The sequence below is a fragment of the Phycodurus eques genome, chromosome 7 (assembly GCF_024500275.1).
Source record: "Phycodurus eques isolate BA_2022a chromosome 7, UOR_Pequ_1.1, whole genome shotgun sequence".
NCBI lineage: Eukaryota > Metazoa > Chordata > Actinopteri > Syngnathiformes > Syngnathidae > Phycodurus > Phycodurus eques.
Genome location: NC_084531.1, coordinates 27,992,022 through 28,005,553, shown reverse-complemented (window position 1 = coordinate 28,005,553; position 13,532 = coordinate 27,992,022). Strand labels below are relative to the sequence as shown.

Genomic DNA, 13,532 nt, shown 5'->3' with positions numbered 1-13,532 from the left:
GGCAGAATTTCCTCAAATTTCATATAGATGAGTCAATATCACCATATGGTGCCTTTGAGACTTCTCATTTTATCCCCTCAGAGAATCTCAGCTTTTCCATTGAAGTACATATTCAGTTGATGTGCTGTTAGAAGTGCATATTAGTCAAGCCCACACAGTTACAAAACAAAAAACCAGTAAGCAGACAATACATGCAAACAGCAAAATATGTGAGCTTGCTGACAGAGTGGACAATGACAGGATTGTGGACATTTTTGGTTAACTGAGCACGTGGTGGACCATGAGTTGGCAAAATGATTCAGTTAGCAAGCAGTACTGTTTAACAAATGTGTTTCAAATTTCTGAAAGGTTTTTATATCAACTGATATGTCACTGACAGAGTGGACATCTTAAACCTGACAGCATCCATACACACTAGAATTTACATGATCAGAATTTTTTTAGGCCGATCACTGAGTTTAAAAAAACGATAACCGATCACAAGAACGAGCAATGTCTATTTAGATGACTTGTTCATTTACTGTATTTACTTGAGTAATGTACATTGAGTATCTTCAAAAGTTTTCTCGAGTCCAGTGATTCCCAACCAGTGTGCCATGAGTGATCTTCAGGTGTGCCATGGGAAATTATAGAATTCTACTTAACTGCTCGAAAAATTCATTTACAGAAGAAGAAATAATCTTCGTTCCTCTATTTATGCCAGTGAGGCATAGTGACAGACCGAACAAATAAATGCTCTTAAATTAGATGGCAGGAGGTATAAACAGTAATTAGTGTGCGTCTACTTTTTGTGACATTTTTGTTTATTGGTGTGCTATGAGATTTTACAATTGCAAAATATGTGCCTTTGCTCCAAAAAGATTGGAAATCACTGCTTTAGTCGGGTCATGTATTCTAATCAGTTAGGTCAAACCACCATTACAACATGACAGAAATAATGGGTGCTAACTTACTGTAATTGAATTACTTTATTGTAATTGAATTACTTTATTGTAATTGAATTACTCCACACACAGCGAAACCTTAGAGCATGATTCGACAGAATGCCTGCATGTTTATGTACAACTGTTAGTGCTAGCACTAGCTTGCTAGGCTACATCACGTTTTGTTGCCTGCTTGCGAGCCATATCGTATTAACAATACGTGAACATACCTCAAGCAATCCTTAAATGAACGTCCTCTCCCAAGCACAGGTGACCACCAACACACGTTTTCCCCCAGTTTGTTCTCATAATACATTTGGCGTGATGTCGTCGCCATGTTAATGAGTGTATCCGGTCGCGTTTGAGTTGACAAAATAAAGCCCCGTGCTCGTAAAAGACGAAGCGAAGATTTTATTGTAGTAGTGCATTCGTGAAAGACCAAATTTGTCAGACTTGACAGACAGAATTTGTCTTGTAGTCATATCTGGGCATTACCTGTTGTCTGCCTCAGATGTGTTGTCTGTCCTACACCGCCGATATGTTTAAAAAAAAAAAAAAAAAAAAAAACTTTATTGGCTGTCAGGTATTTACAGTAGTACTTCAAAAGGCACGCGGCAAGGCTGAAAATAAACTAGCATTTGGATTCAAATATACTGTACACGATGACGACGTGGAGTAAATGTCTTTTGCGGAGGATCGGATCGACGAATTACGACATTAAAGCCGATCAATTTTTATCGGCCAATACTGATCAAGCCGACAAGATGGGGGGTAAAGTCTATTACACACATGATGATGCACTACAAAACACAAGTGTAAATATTTACTCTGCAACTAGCCACTGTTTCAGCTTCCATTGAAGAAAGTCGAAAAGTTGATCCTAAAGTCACTGAAAGTGAAAGGGTTCCTTAAAGGGGCAGTTACTCCATAATGACAGTGGGCAGTAATTTCAAGGACAGATGCAAAACCTTCAATGTGATCATGAAAATAGAATATACATAAGCCCTAATGGCTTCTTTTTTTGTTTGTTTGTTTTTTCCAAATAACTAAATTCCACACTAAAACTGTACTTTTTAAAATGTAGTTGGTTAACTACTTTACAAACACTTTAGTTAACATATCATTGTGTGGGACATGCCAAAATAAACTGATGGGGGGGGGGCTAAGAATCAAGTCAAGGTAACACTTTTAGAGACTTACTGTACTGGTATGTGTGCAGGAGTTTGCCCAGTAAGACCTCGAGTGTTTAGTTATTCTCCTACATTTTCATGATGACTGCAATTCTGACGAGGACACCAAAGGCACTTTATAGTGTTATTGACCCTCATACTCTTAAGCGGATTGGTGTGTTTAGGTGGTAAAAGCTAGAATGGGCTGGTAAAACGGTGACTCTTAAGTTGCATTAAATTTTACCAGTTGGTGCTCATTGATGACAAAAATCGGCTCAGTATGTGCTTTAAATAATTTGGTAATTTAACAAATGCCTATAGGATCTGGGCATGTGACACCAGTAGTTGACCGGTGAATGATGCAGAACTTAAAAAGGAGCTAACACAGTTCACTAAGCCACAGAGATATGTTGTAATTAAATTTTTGGATGACGTGCAAATAATTGTGCCTGTTGATTTAGCTTCCTGTGCGTCATTAATCTGTAGTTGGATCCAGACTGAAGCATGAAGGTACTTTAGCCTGATACAGTGGGTACATAAAGTTTTCAGACCCCCTTCAATTTTTGCTAAAATCATTTAATTTTTTTCCACAATGTACACACAGCACCCCACATTGACAGGAAAAAAAACTGAATTGTTGACATTTTTGCAGATTTATTAAAAAAAGAAAAACTGAAATATCACACACCCCCTTTGATCAGTATTTAGTAGAAGCACCCTTTTGAGCTAATACAGCCATGTGTCTTTTGGGTAATGATGCAACACGTTTTTCACACCTGACTTTGGGGATCATCTGCCATTCCTCCTTGCAGATCCTCTCCAGTTCTGTCAGGTTGAGTGGCGAACGTTGGTGGGTAGCCATTTTTAGGTCTTTCCAGAGATGCTCAATTGAGTTTAAGTCAGGACTCTGGCTGAGCCATTCAAAAAAAGTCACAGAGTTGTTCTGAAGCCACTCCTTCTGTATTTTAGCTGTGTGCTTAGGGTCATCGTCTTTTTTGAAGGTGAACCTTCGGCCCAGTCTGAGGTTCTGAGCACTCTGGAGAAGGTGTTCGTCCAGGATATCCCTCCCGCATTCATTTTTTCTTCGATTGCAACCAGTCTCCCTGTCCCTGCAGCTGAAAAACACCCCCACAGCATGATGCTGCCACCACCATGCTTCACTGTTGGGACTGTATTGGACAGGTGATGAGCAGTGCCTGTTTTTTTCCACACATGCCACTTGGAATTCAGGCCAACAATTTCTATCTTGGTCTTATCAGACCAGAGAATCTCATTTCTTACCATCTTGAAGTCCTTCAGGTGTTTTTTTTTTTTTTTTTAGCAAACTACATCCTGGCTTTCATGTGTCTTGCACTGAGGAGAGGCTTCTGTCGGGCTACTCTGCCATAAAGCCCCGACTGGTGGAGGGCTGCAGTGATGGTTGACTTTCTAGAACTTTCTCCCATCTCCCGACTGCATCTCTGGAGCTCAGCCACAGTGATCTTTGGGTTCTTCTTTACCTCTTTCACCAAGGCTCTTCTCCCCCGATTGCTCAGTTCGGGCTGGACGGCCAGCTCTAGGAAGGGTTCTGATCGTCCCAAACGTCTTCCATTTCAGGATTATGGAGGCCACTGTGCTCTTAGGAACCTTAAGTGCAGCAAGTGGCCAAGGTTTTTGTAACCTTGGCCAGAACTGTGCCTTGCCACAATTCTGTCTCTGAGCTCTTCAGGCAGTTGCTTCGACCTCATGATTCTCATTTGCTGTGACATGCACTATGAGCTGTAAGGTCTGATATTGACAGGTTTGTGGCTTTCCTCATCAAGTCCAATCAGTATAATCAAACACAACTGGACTACAATGAAGGTGTAGAACCATTTTAAGGATTATCAGAAGAAATGGACAGCACCAGAGTTAAATGTGTCGCAGCAAAGGTTCTGAGTACGTATGGCTCTGTGATATTTCAGTGTTTCCTTTTTAATAAATCAGCAAAAATTTCAACAATTCCGTTTTTTCCTGTCAATATGGGGTGCTGTGCACATTAATGAGGAAAAAATGAACTTAAATGACTTTAACAAATGGCTGCAATCTAACAAAGAGTGAAAAATTTAAGGGAGTCTGAAATCTTTCCGTACCCACTGTATATATAATTAACGGGCTTATAGGCAGTGCACATTATTTTCGTCTATTAGAGGCCTGGTCAATATTCCACTGACATTTGAAGTTATCTTCGGGTAGGGATAAGAATTCATCATTACAAACTTTGTCATTCTGAACTTTTCTTCAGCATGCATCCTTTTTCTGTGTGTTGAATAAAGTGGGTGGAACGAAAGTAGTCTATGGAGAGAAATGTGATCCTTTCTCTGGTTTTGGTAGTTCTTCCTACTGCTGGTTTGGTTTTATGTGTCACAAAAACTAAATAGTCATGGGAAAAAATATAAGGCCACTTTGTTTCTTCAATTTCTTGATCATTTTAGTGCCTTGTACCCCTTGAGGTATATTACCTGAAGAATACAATGAACATGACAAAATTATACTATTATATTAGTAGTATATTATAATTCCATAATACTTTGTCATATTTGAAATGCTTAAGCTTAAATGTATTCCCAGTGATTTTGGTTACTATCAAGAAACCTATGGCAAATGGCTAGATATCAGCTCTTAAACTGTTATGAGCATTTTTTTTTTTTTTTTTTGGTCAATTATTTGTCCAAACAAATGTGCCTTTATTTGTAACAAACGAGACATACTAAGCTGTACGATTTGTCACTAAAAACTGAAGCTTGCAAGTGTGTGCAGTATTCTAGTCTTAACAGCATGGGGCGACAGTGAGTGAGTAGCCTGTGTTAAAATAATTGCGTATGTCGATAAAAACCTCACAACCTTGGGAAGAAACGGTCATTAGTACAAGGGTTTTCAAAATTTTGGGATCTTGCAGGAGGGACATTTTTTTGAAGGAACCTCTCATAATGCTAACACCAATAAACAGAGCTACCATGCGTACTCCTAAATGCCATAAGAATTAAAACTTGCTTGCTTTTTGAGAAAATAATGATCAATATTTTATATTATTTGTTACCGTAACCAATTATTAATCAGCAAGCTACCGTCTTTATTTAACGAGCAACTAATTGTTCACAGTTCCTGAATTATTACAGCCATGCCTGTAATCGTAATGAGAGAAGAGTCTCTCAACACGCTTTAAAAAACAACAACACTCAAACTTGCAAAAAATAGGAACTATTTAATTATAAACTGTTTCGGTATACTCTCAGTGGCCCCATGGCCATGCTTGAGGGATTTGTGTTTCTTTTGCCAGTTTAAAAATTGGACTCTTGTCTCAAGAGTATGAGGGAAACGTGTTATTCAACAATGAGTGTGCTTGGAAACATTGTAGGCAGTTAGCCTGTGACTTCAAGTTCTACCATATTGGCCAAACCGTCACATATTGGAACGCAAACTATGAAGTAGACATGACTGCATTAAACTACCAACCATGGACGGAACATTTTATCTGTTTTACCTCAGTCAAGGGTGTTACTGTCACTTTTGGCACATTTAAAAGATTTTGTTTCGGAGGAGCTGAAGCAAAATTGGAGAAAAGGTAAGCCGACGGCATGTTGGAAAGCTTTTTTCCTCAATCCAACCACTTGTGGACAAAAACTGGACTGGAGGAATGAAACAAGATGAATGGTGGTTCAAATAACACCTGTGACCTGCCTGAAGCTTGCATACAGTAGTCCATGTTCTTGCCAGGTCTTGCTCTGTACTCTATTCAATAGTTGAATACATTCAGTGTATTTGGTTGAGGTGCAGCTTTTGACCGAGCATTCTGTTTCTATGTACACAAGCTTGTACTATGAATTACAATGGTCACTTGGAGTTTTGTGCAAGCCAGCTTTGGTTTTCATTCTGTTTGTTCTCCAGACCATCAACATGTGCAGCGGAAGTACACCTTAAAAATATAGACTGGTGCCTTGACTTAGGAGTCAAATTCATTCTGTGACCGCGCTCATAACTCAAGACACTCATCTCAAATCATCTTTCCCCATTGGAATTAATGGAATCTAATAGCTCTACATTGTGCTCCTTCTGGAGTGTGTGTGCCTTGGACATTAGGGGGTAGTATTATACAGACACGTATTTCACAACTCAACCACAGTAATATTAGCCATTTTTAAAGAATATATGCTTACGGGACTTGTTGGACAATGATTGTCTACCTGCGTTGCTTACAGTTTGTGTTCAAATATATTTCTTAAAGGGTTATAACACCATGGCATTGATGCTAATCACTAGCCCGTCTATGGTGTTTTGCATTGTGTGTTAGCATTTGGCTAGCATACTTTCCAAAGGCGAAGTTGTGGTTGTTTTAAATACACGTACTTTTTGTTTTTGTTTCGTTTGACAGTAAACGTCAACTGGAAGTGGCAATACCAAGTTTGAAGCCACCTGTTTAAAGAATTGTTCTGTCGACCAAACTGCTGCTTGTTGTGAAGGCAGTCGAGTTCGCGATCATTATCTACCGCTCGTAACTAAAATGTTTGCTAACAGGTCGGCAGTGAATGTTCCGAGCGGCGGCTCGTAACTTGAATAACTCATAAGTCAAGGTACCAGACGTGGCGGGCTTGAGTCAGGACCTGGACTCAAGTTGCTAATTTTATGACTTGCTTGGCTAAAACTTATGAAAGAGTCGACTCGACTTACTTGGACTATATGACAACAAGTCTTATTGTCAAGATAGTGTGCCTTTTGTATCTGAAAGAAGTTGTTTTGTGTTGTGCATGCCACCAGTCTGGCATCCAGTATGCCCCAACCACAGACAAGGGCTGAGGCTGCCTCATTGAGTAGAGCTCACAGAGGACGCTCCAAAGATGATTACATTTGGATTCACTGGTTATCTTTTTGATGAAATTTGGAAAAAGACAAGAGCAGCATGCAGAGGTTGCGACTCAAAGATAAAAAAGACAACTTCGACGAGGTCCATCTTTCAGATGCAGGTAAGCTATCCAGTTTAGCTTCACAGTTTAGCTCACCAATAGCTGATCACAGGTTAACTAAACTTCACCTCAGTTTATGCATTTAAGTGAAAAGACAAAGTTGTTGACAGTACATTACGAAACAGATTTAAAATGTTAGCATAGACGCATACATAGACTGACCCTTGAGGGGCTCTTCTGGTAGCAGCGTGTCAACCATATTGGGTGTTGCAGGGACGCGCGGGAACTAATGCAAGTAAACTGACTGAACTTCATAAAGCGACAACCTACAAAGTACAGTTAATACGTTAATGCCTCTCATTCACCCATTTACTCACACAAACTTGTATATCTGGGAAACAGAGTGGCACCAAAAACATGTTTTTAAATCTGACCATAACATTTACTCCACCTGCAGTATATTTCAATATTTATGAGCACAGTAACGGTGTTAGATATATTGGTAGCTTTAAACACTCATGCAATTCTTGGGGGGGGGGGGAACGTATTCTACTAAATATTAAGAAAGATGTAGTTGGCCATAAAATGTTATTTTTTTGTGTGCATGTATTTTTAGAGGTGCAAATGTACTTTTTGTGTAATGATCATTGACAAATTGTATCACTGCAGTATATGTTGTGACTGCGCAATATTGTGACTTATGACTTGCTTGAAGCAAGTAATGACATTTGGTGGTGACTTTTTTGGGGGAGGAGGGCTTGCTTGAGACTTGCTTGTGACTTGTACATCTGTGACTTACTCCCACCTCTGCAAGATACCACCACCAATTTGCTCCTTTATTTGGGTACTATGTCCATGTTTCAAGAACTGAAGGCAGACGTGCAAACCAGTCAGCTGCTGAAAGTTTAAAAAAAATAGAACTTTGTCAAAATTTACGTTTACTAGCATTTAAAAAAATAATATTAATTAAAGCCTTTTATGCAGTTTAACCAGCGGAATGTTGGTGTGCAGTTCATTTGATCAGATAAATTCTCAGATTTTGTCAACAAATATATCAGCCCTCAAGAGTATGTGTAAATTGCATCAACGAAAATGTATTAGCAAAAGTGAATAGGTGATGTTTGAAGCCCTCGGCGATGTAGAAAAGTCATTCGCTGGATATTGTTCGCCATCTTTACGTGTCAATTAATCCTGCATCCACTATCTGGATTTGCACTCTGATTTCACGGTGTCTTCCTTGGCCCATGCTACGCCTCTCCACACAGTTAAGTGGAAATCTGCTCTTTTGGATTCAAACAGGTAATGCACACACGAAAAACCCAGAACAAAAAACTTTTAAATGGCACTCAGGAAGAGTCCAAACCTCCGCCAAGCCCACAATTATCCCAATTTGGATTAGTTCCATATTGTATACTTTTATAGATATTTTTGTCATTATATTCCTGTAATTCACTAAGACTTTGATTTATTGCATGAAAGTTAAAAAAAATAAAAATAAATAAAATTTCACTCACATTCGCATCTATGGAAAATTTAGTCTTGAATGAATCTTACATGCATTTTTTTGAATGGAGGAACCCAGAGTATACAGAGAACATGCAACCTCCACACAGGAAGACTGGAGCTGGAATTCGAAATCCAGAACTATGAGGCAGACATGCAAGCCAGTCAGCTGCTGAAAGTTTAAAAAATAAAACTTCTAGTCGATTTCAGCAACTAACATTTCGGAGAGGAAACCTGATGAGACGAGCACAGGTCGGACATCACAATTGTGTCCCCGTCGCATGAACTGGCACGTCAATCAAACATGATGTTCCGCCATTAGCAGCGGCAGCACAGAGGAGGCTGGAAAGCACTAATGGTAAGAGAATGACGGTGTTTGTTGGGATGTCATGAATTCGTTTTGCCAAGCTACAAATTGGCAGTGGTTCCCAATCAACATCCGTTGTGGAGACGGGAGCAAAATGTAATGAGTGGGCGTGGCTGTTGCCAAGAAGCAGTTTTAGCATAACTGGGCAATGTGTTAAGAACAAATATTACTGAAGGCTGTGCCTTAAATTTTCATTCGTCTCCAGCCTAGCAAGACAAACTGGCGCTTGCTTTTCAAGTTAGCCCCTCTACTTGTTCTGATTTTACCCTCACGGATCAGCTGACACCCAACCTTTTGTCCGATGGTTTTTTTTTTTTTCTCAAAAAAACGGCTTCTACTAGCTGAAAAAAAAAAAAAAAAAACTAAACTCATGAACACAATCTTAAAACGCAAGTGGCATGCTGTCACTGGGTTATGTTCTCTTTCAAATGACGCTTTTTCACATAGCTGAACCTTTTGTTTTTCTTTGCCTGTTTCAACTCGTGATTTTGAACCAAATGCCTAGAAAATTGTCGATCCCTAGAAAAAGAAAACTTTTTGTATGACTTCTGATGCTTGGAATGCCTGGGATCAAATTTCATAACTATGTTTAGAACGAAATAGAATCTCAACTGGGCAATGCAAACCCTTGTCAGTCGCATCTCTAAAGAGAGAGAGATATAATTTATAGCTACAAGCAGCGATGAACCAGCTGCCATACCCCCTTTCAATGGAGAATTCTCAATGATCATCAAACTTTGACGCCATACTCGGTCCACATTAGATGCCGTAGGAAAACAGGTTAGTAATTTCGCATCACCTGTCTGTCAAGTTTACCTGCTTCTGATTGGGGCTCATCTTGAAGAATTTCCCAGTCGGAGATTGCCAAAGTATGAGCCCTGGAATTTCTCCCAAAACGGCTGCCTCCAACTAAAATGGCTGACTCCCTGTTCACCTGTGCATGGGTGGGACACTTTCGTGGGTCCTGATATGTCCACCAAATATCGCGTTGATCGGTGAAACTGGTGACGGAGACATTTTTTTGTCCAACTTCTGAGGATGCGCCACTGAGTGAGTTGTTTGGGGTATTGCGTTGGTTGGAGACCCCTGTAATACATACATTTTCACCAGGATAAACGTGTTTGCAACGATTGGTCACTTCTTCGGGAATGCTGAGGCCGCAAAAATGGCGATTCATTGGTTTAATAAACGACGTGTCCAAGAGGGCCTTTGCACCTCCTGTTTCATGGGCTCTCATTAGCACGTAAGGTACTACTTACTTGAAGGTTATACTTTCTAGAACTTCATGTTTCTCTTTGTCTTCTTTCAGGAGAATTTAAAAAAAAAATGCATTTGAAATTTGATTTGGATGAGGGATGTCCAAACTACGGCTTGCGTGCCATTTGTTGCCAGTCATCCTTTATTTGTTTTTATTATAAAAAAAAATTTTGTGATGCATTTTCGGACCTCGTCCTTCATGGGGGGGCTTAAGTGACCTAATCCTTCTCTTAATACAACCACTATTACGTCTCAAAATGTACAAAAATGCAATACAGTTTCAATATGCATGGCATTACAAAAAGGTATTTTCTGTATTTGAGATTAATGCTATTATTACTAAAGCAAAAAGCACAGTTAACCTTTATCAGAATCATCTTTATTTGCCAGTTATGTCCAAAAAAACACAAGGAATTTGTCTCCGGTAGTTGGAGCCCCTTTAGTACGACAACAGTCAACGTCAATTGACAGAACACTTTTGAGACATAAAGACATTGACAAAAAACAGTCACTGAGCAATAAAGGGTTGCTAGTTATCTGGTAATTCCGGTACATTTTTATTTATTTATTTTTTATTTGTTTGGGACAATTGTGCAAAAAGATGCAGTCCTCTAGCACTTAGAGCAGTTCGAATGACTAATATAGCAACAGTCCGGTGCAATGACCATTGTGCATCTTCCGATACATCACCAAGCAAACAAGTCCAAACCGCTACACTACAATATAACAGTTCTAATAACATGAAAAAAAAAAAAAGGCTCTTAGCATGGTGAAGAATGTCAAAGTGGCTCTTGCATCCTTTGATCTTTCTGTATGCGACCCTTGGAAAAAGTTCTGGTGCTCACTGATTAGGATCAATATCGAAGTTGACAAACCTCAGACAGTACTAACTCAGGTGAGTGTGAATCCCACCACACAAAAACAAACAAAAAAACGTACAACCCTTGAAAGAGCAGGAAGGACTTTTCTTTTATTTCTGATCTAAAAACTGGAGGTGAGTTTGTTGTGCAGCTGCGTCGTTGAGTGAACAAAGTACAAAGGAATACTGTTGAAGCATCGTGGGGGTGTCGATCAAAGACGGGATGCCCGGCCCGGCCCCCCCGGCTCGTGGGATTAACCAGGAACTGCCGCAGATGGGATGAGACAAGTCTGGTAAGAGCCGACCCCCCTCTGTTATACTACAGTACGACAACAGGGAAGCTGGTTGACTTCACATCTATTTAGAGAGCAAGAGTAGCCGTTAGATGGCAAGTGTGCCTCTACGTCCGTTTGAATGTGACTTGATGAACACAATCAACTTCTGCAGAATCCCCCTTTTTTAAACTCTTATTATGCTGTTTGGAACAACATAAATGTGACTTGAAATGATTTCTAATGTAAATCTTGTGTGCCACTGTGGGTGAAATTCAATGCACACACAGGTACAGAACACTTGTATTGTGGCACAGCCTCAAAAATGAACACACATGATGCATAATAAGAAATGTGTTGTGAGTTTTACATTGGCTCATTAGTATACTTTTAATTACAATATAAGGTCTCCACTGAGTTAACCAATTTGATAGAAAACACAGTTTTGAGTTCAGTGTTGGCCATTGAGTGCATGTTGACTTATTACCCTTTTAGGAGTTTTTAATGTTGAGTGATGCTGCATGTGCTGACTTAATACATTTTTATTGTATTCAAAACTGAATTTGAAGCGATCCCTTGATGCCCCATTTAAATGGAAAGTACCATTTATTTGAAACATTACTTTAAATGAACATGTTGCATTTTTACACTTGCATTTGTGCTGATTTGTACACTGCTTGTCTAACCTTCAAATATGTTTTAGCAGAGGTTATACACGTTATTCTATATATTATAAAAAGTGATTTGCATAGATTTAAAGTTTGGAAAAAGCTTGGCACCGTATTCTTTCCCATCTGCATCTCTTGGCTCAATAGGCTGCATTGTTTGTAGCCGAAATGTTGCGGGTGTAGTGGGGGCTTGACATGACACACAAATGTTTTATTCATTGAACTTCAGTGGCTTCATTCCAATTCCACTGTGTGAGCGTGTGTATGATCAGTGGGCAGTCGTGTGTCAGCCTGCCCCGCACAGAGGAAGTCATCCTTGCGATGAGAGAGGATCTCTGATCTGCCTCCCACAGATGAAACCTCTTCTTTGTTAAGCAAGTGATGTCACTGGCTTTAAAAGATGTTGGCATGTATTTGTACACTTTATACTTTTTCTTTTTCTTTTTTTTTTCTTACTTTTATTTATCTGATGTAGCTTTAAAATTACTGAAATTACACAGCACAGATGCCAGTCAATTTACTGTTTTCAAATGAAATACAGATGTAAGGCATAACTGTGCCAAGTCAGTATCGGATAGTAGGTGTATGTACTAAAGGAGTTTCGAAAACAGTTTTAACCACGATTACAATATTAAAGCTCTTGACTGCAACTTTATTGGTTAACATGTTACTATTGCTCTACAACTATATTAATAAATATATTAATTTAATACCTCTTACATGGCAATTAAAACTAAGCGTTACTATCTTTGTAAAGGCAGGTTTCTTTTAATACAGCTCCTGTATTAGATCTCATTAGATTGTGCAGATCATTTTCTACGTTGCAGGGAACGTCAGCATCTTGTATGTTTTCTCATCTTTAGCTTTTGAAAACTAGGGTTATTTAATCAAATGTTCTTGCGCACCATACAATGAAATAAGTGAAAATGAGAGGTCAAAAACATCTGGGCAACTTAATCTAGCGTTCAATTGACTCGTGGGAACACAAACATAGGCTATTCTAATGTTAGCCAGCCAATGTCATGTTTTGCTATCAGATGAAGTCAGCAGCACACATCAAGTACACTTGAATTTGCATATCATGTGATTACTCAGTGGCGATAAATATTTACATTGCGTGAAAGAAAATAATGCACGTAGTTTCTGCCAAAATCAGCACTAAGCATTTTTTTTCTCTTTAATTCTCCACAAGGTATCTTTAAGCTCCATTATATTACAATTGTAAACAGTAGTATATAGAAAAATCTTCGCACATCTGATGCATGAAGGAAAGGCATCATACAATTTAACTTCTGAGTAAAAGAGGCACCATAGTGCTTCCTTATACATTTACACTCATTTTGATTCCAATTTAAGGATACTTGCACAATCTAGTAAGATCCAATATAAGGCATGGAATGATATAACTGCTCATCATATTGTAAAATGATGAAAGGAGCATTATCTGCTGGTAGAATTGTGTGTGTATATATATATATATATGTATATGTATATATATGTGTGTATATATGTACATGTGCGTGTGTGTATATATATATACACACACACACACACATACATACATACATATAGCTCTTGTATTAGACCTCATTTTA

At 38.9% G+C, this 13,532-nt stretch overlaps 1 protein-coding gene across 3 annotated transcripts in view; it reads left to right on the top strand.

The window, feature by feature from the left end:
• The window catches only part of scaf4b (SR-related CTD-associated factor 4b), a 31,719-nt gene that overhangs the window by 12,784 nt on the left and 5,403 nt on the right, over positions 1-13,532 (top strand). Inside the window, exon 17 of one of the 3 annotated variants that reach the window (XM_061681737.1) lies at positions 6,866-9,175. The exons of the other annotated variants lie outside the window; for them this stretch is intronic. Coding sequence (XP_061537721.1) covers positions 6,866-6,904 — 39 coding nt within the window. The 3' untranslated portion in view covers positions 6,905-9,175. Of the gene's footprint in view, positions 1-6,865; positions 9,176-13,532 lie in introns of those variants that run through there. 3 annotated transcript variants of the gene reach the window in all.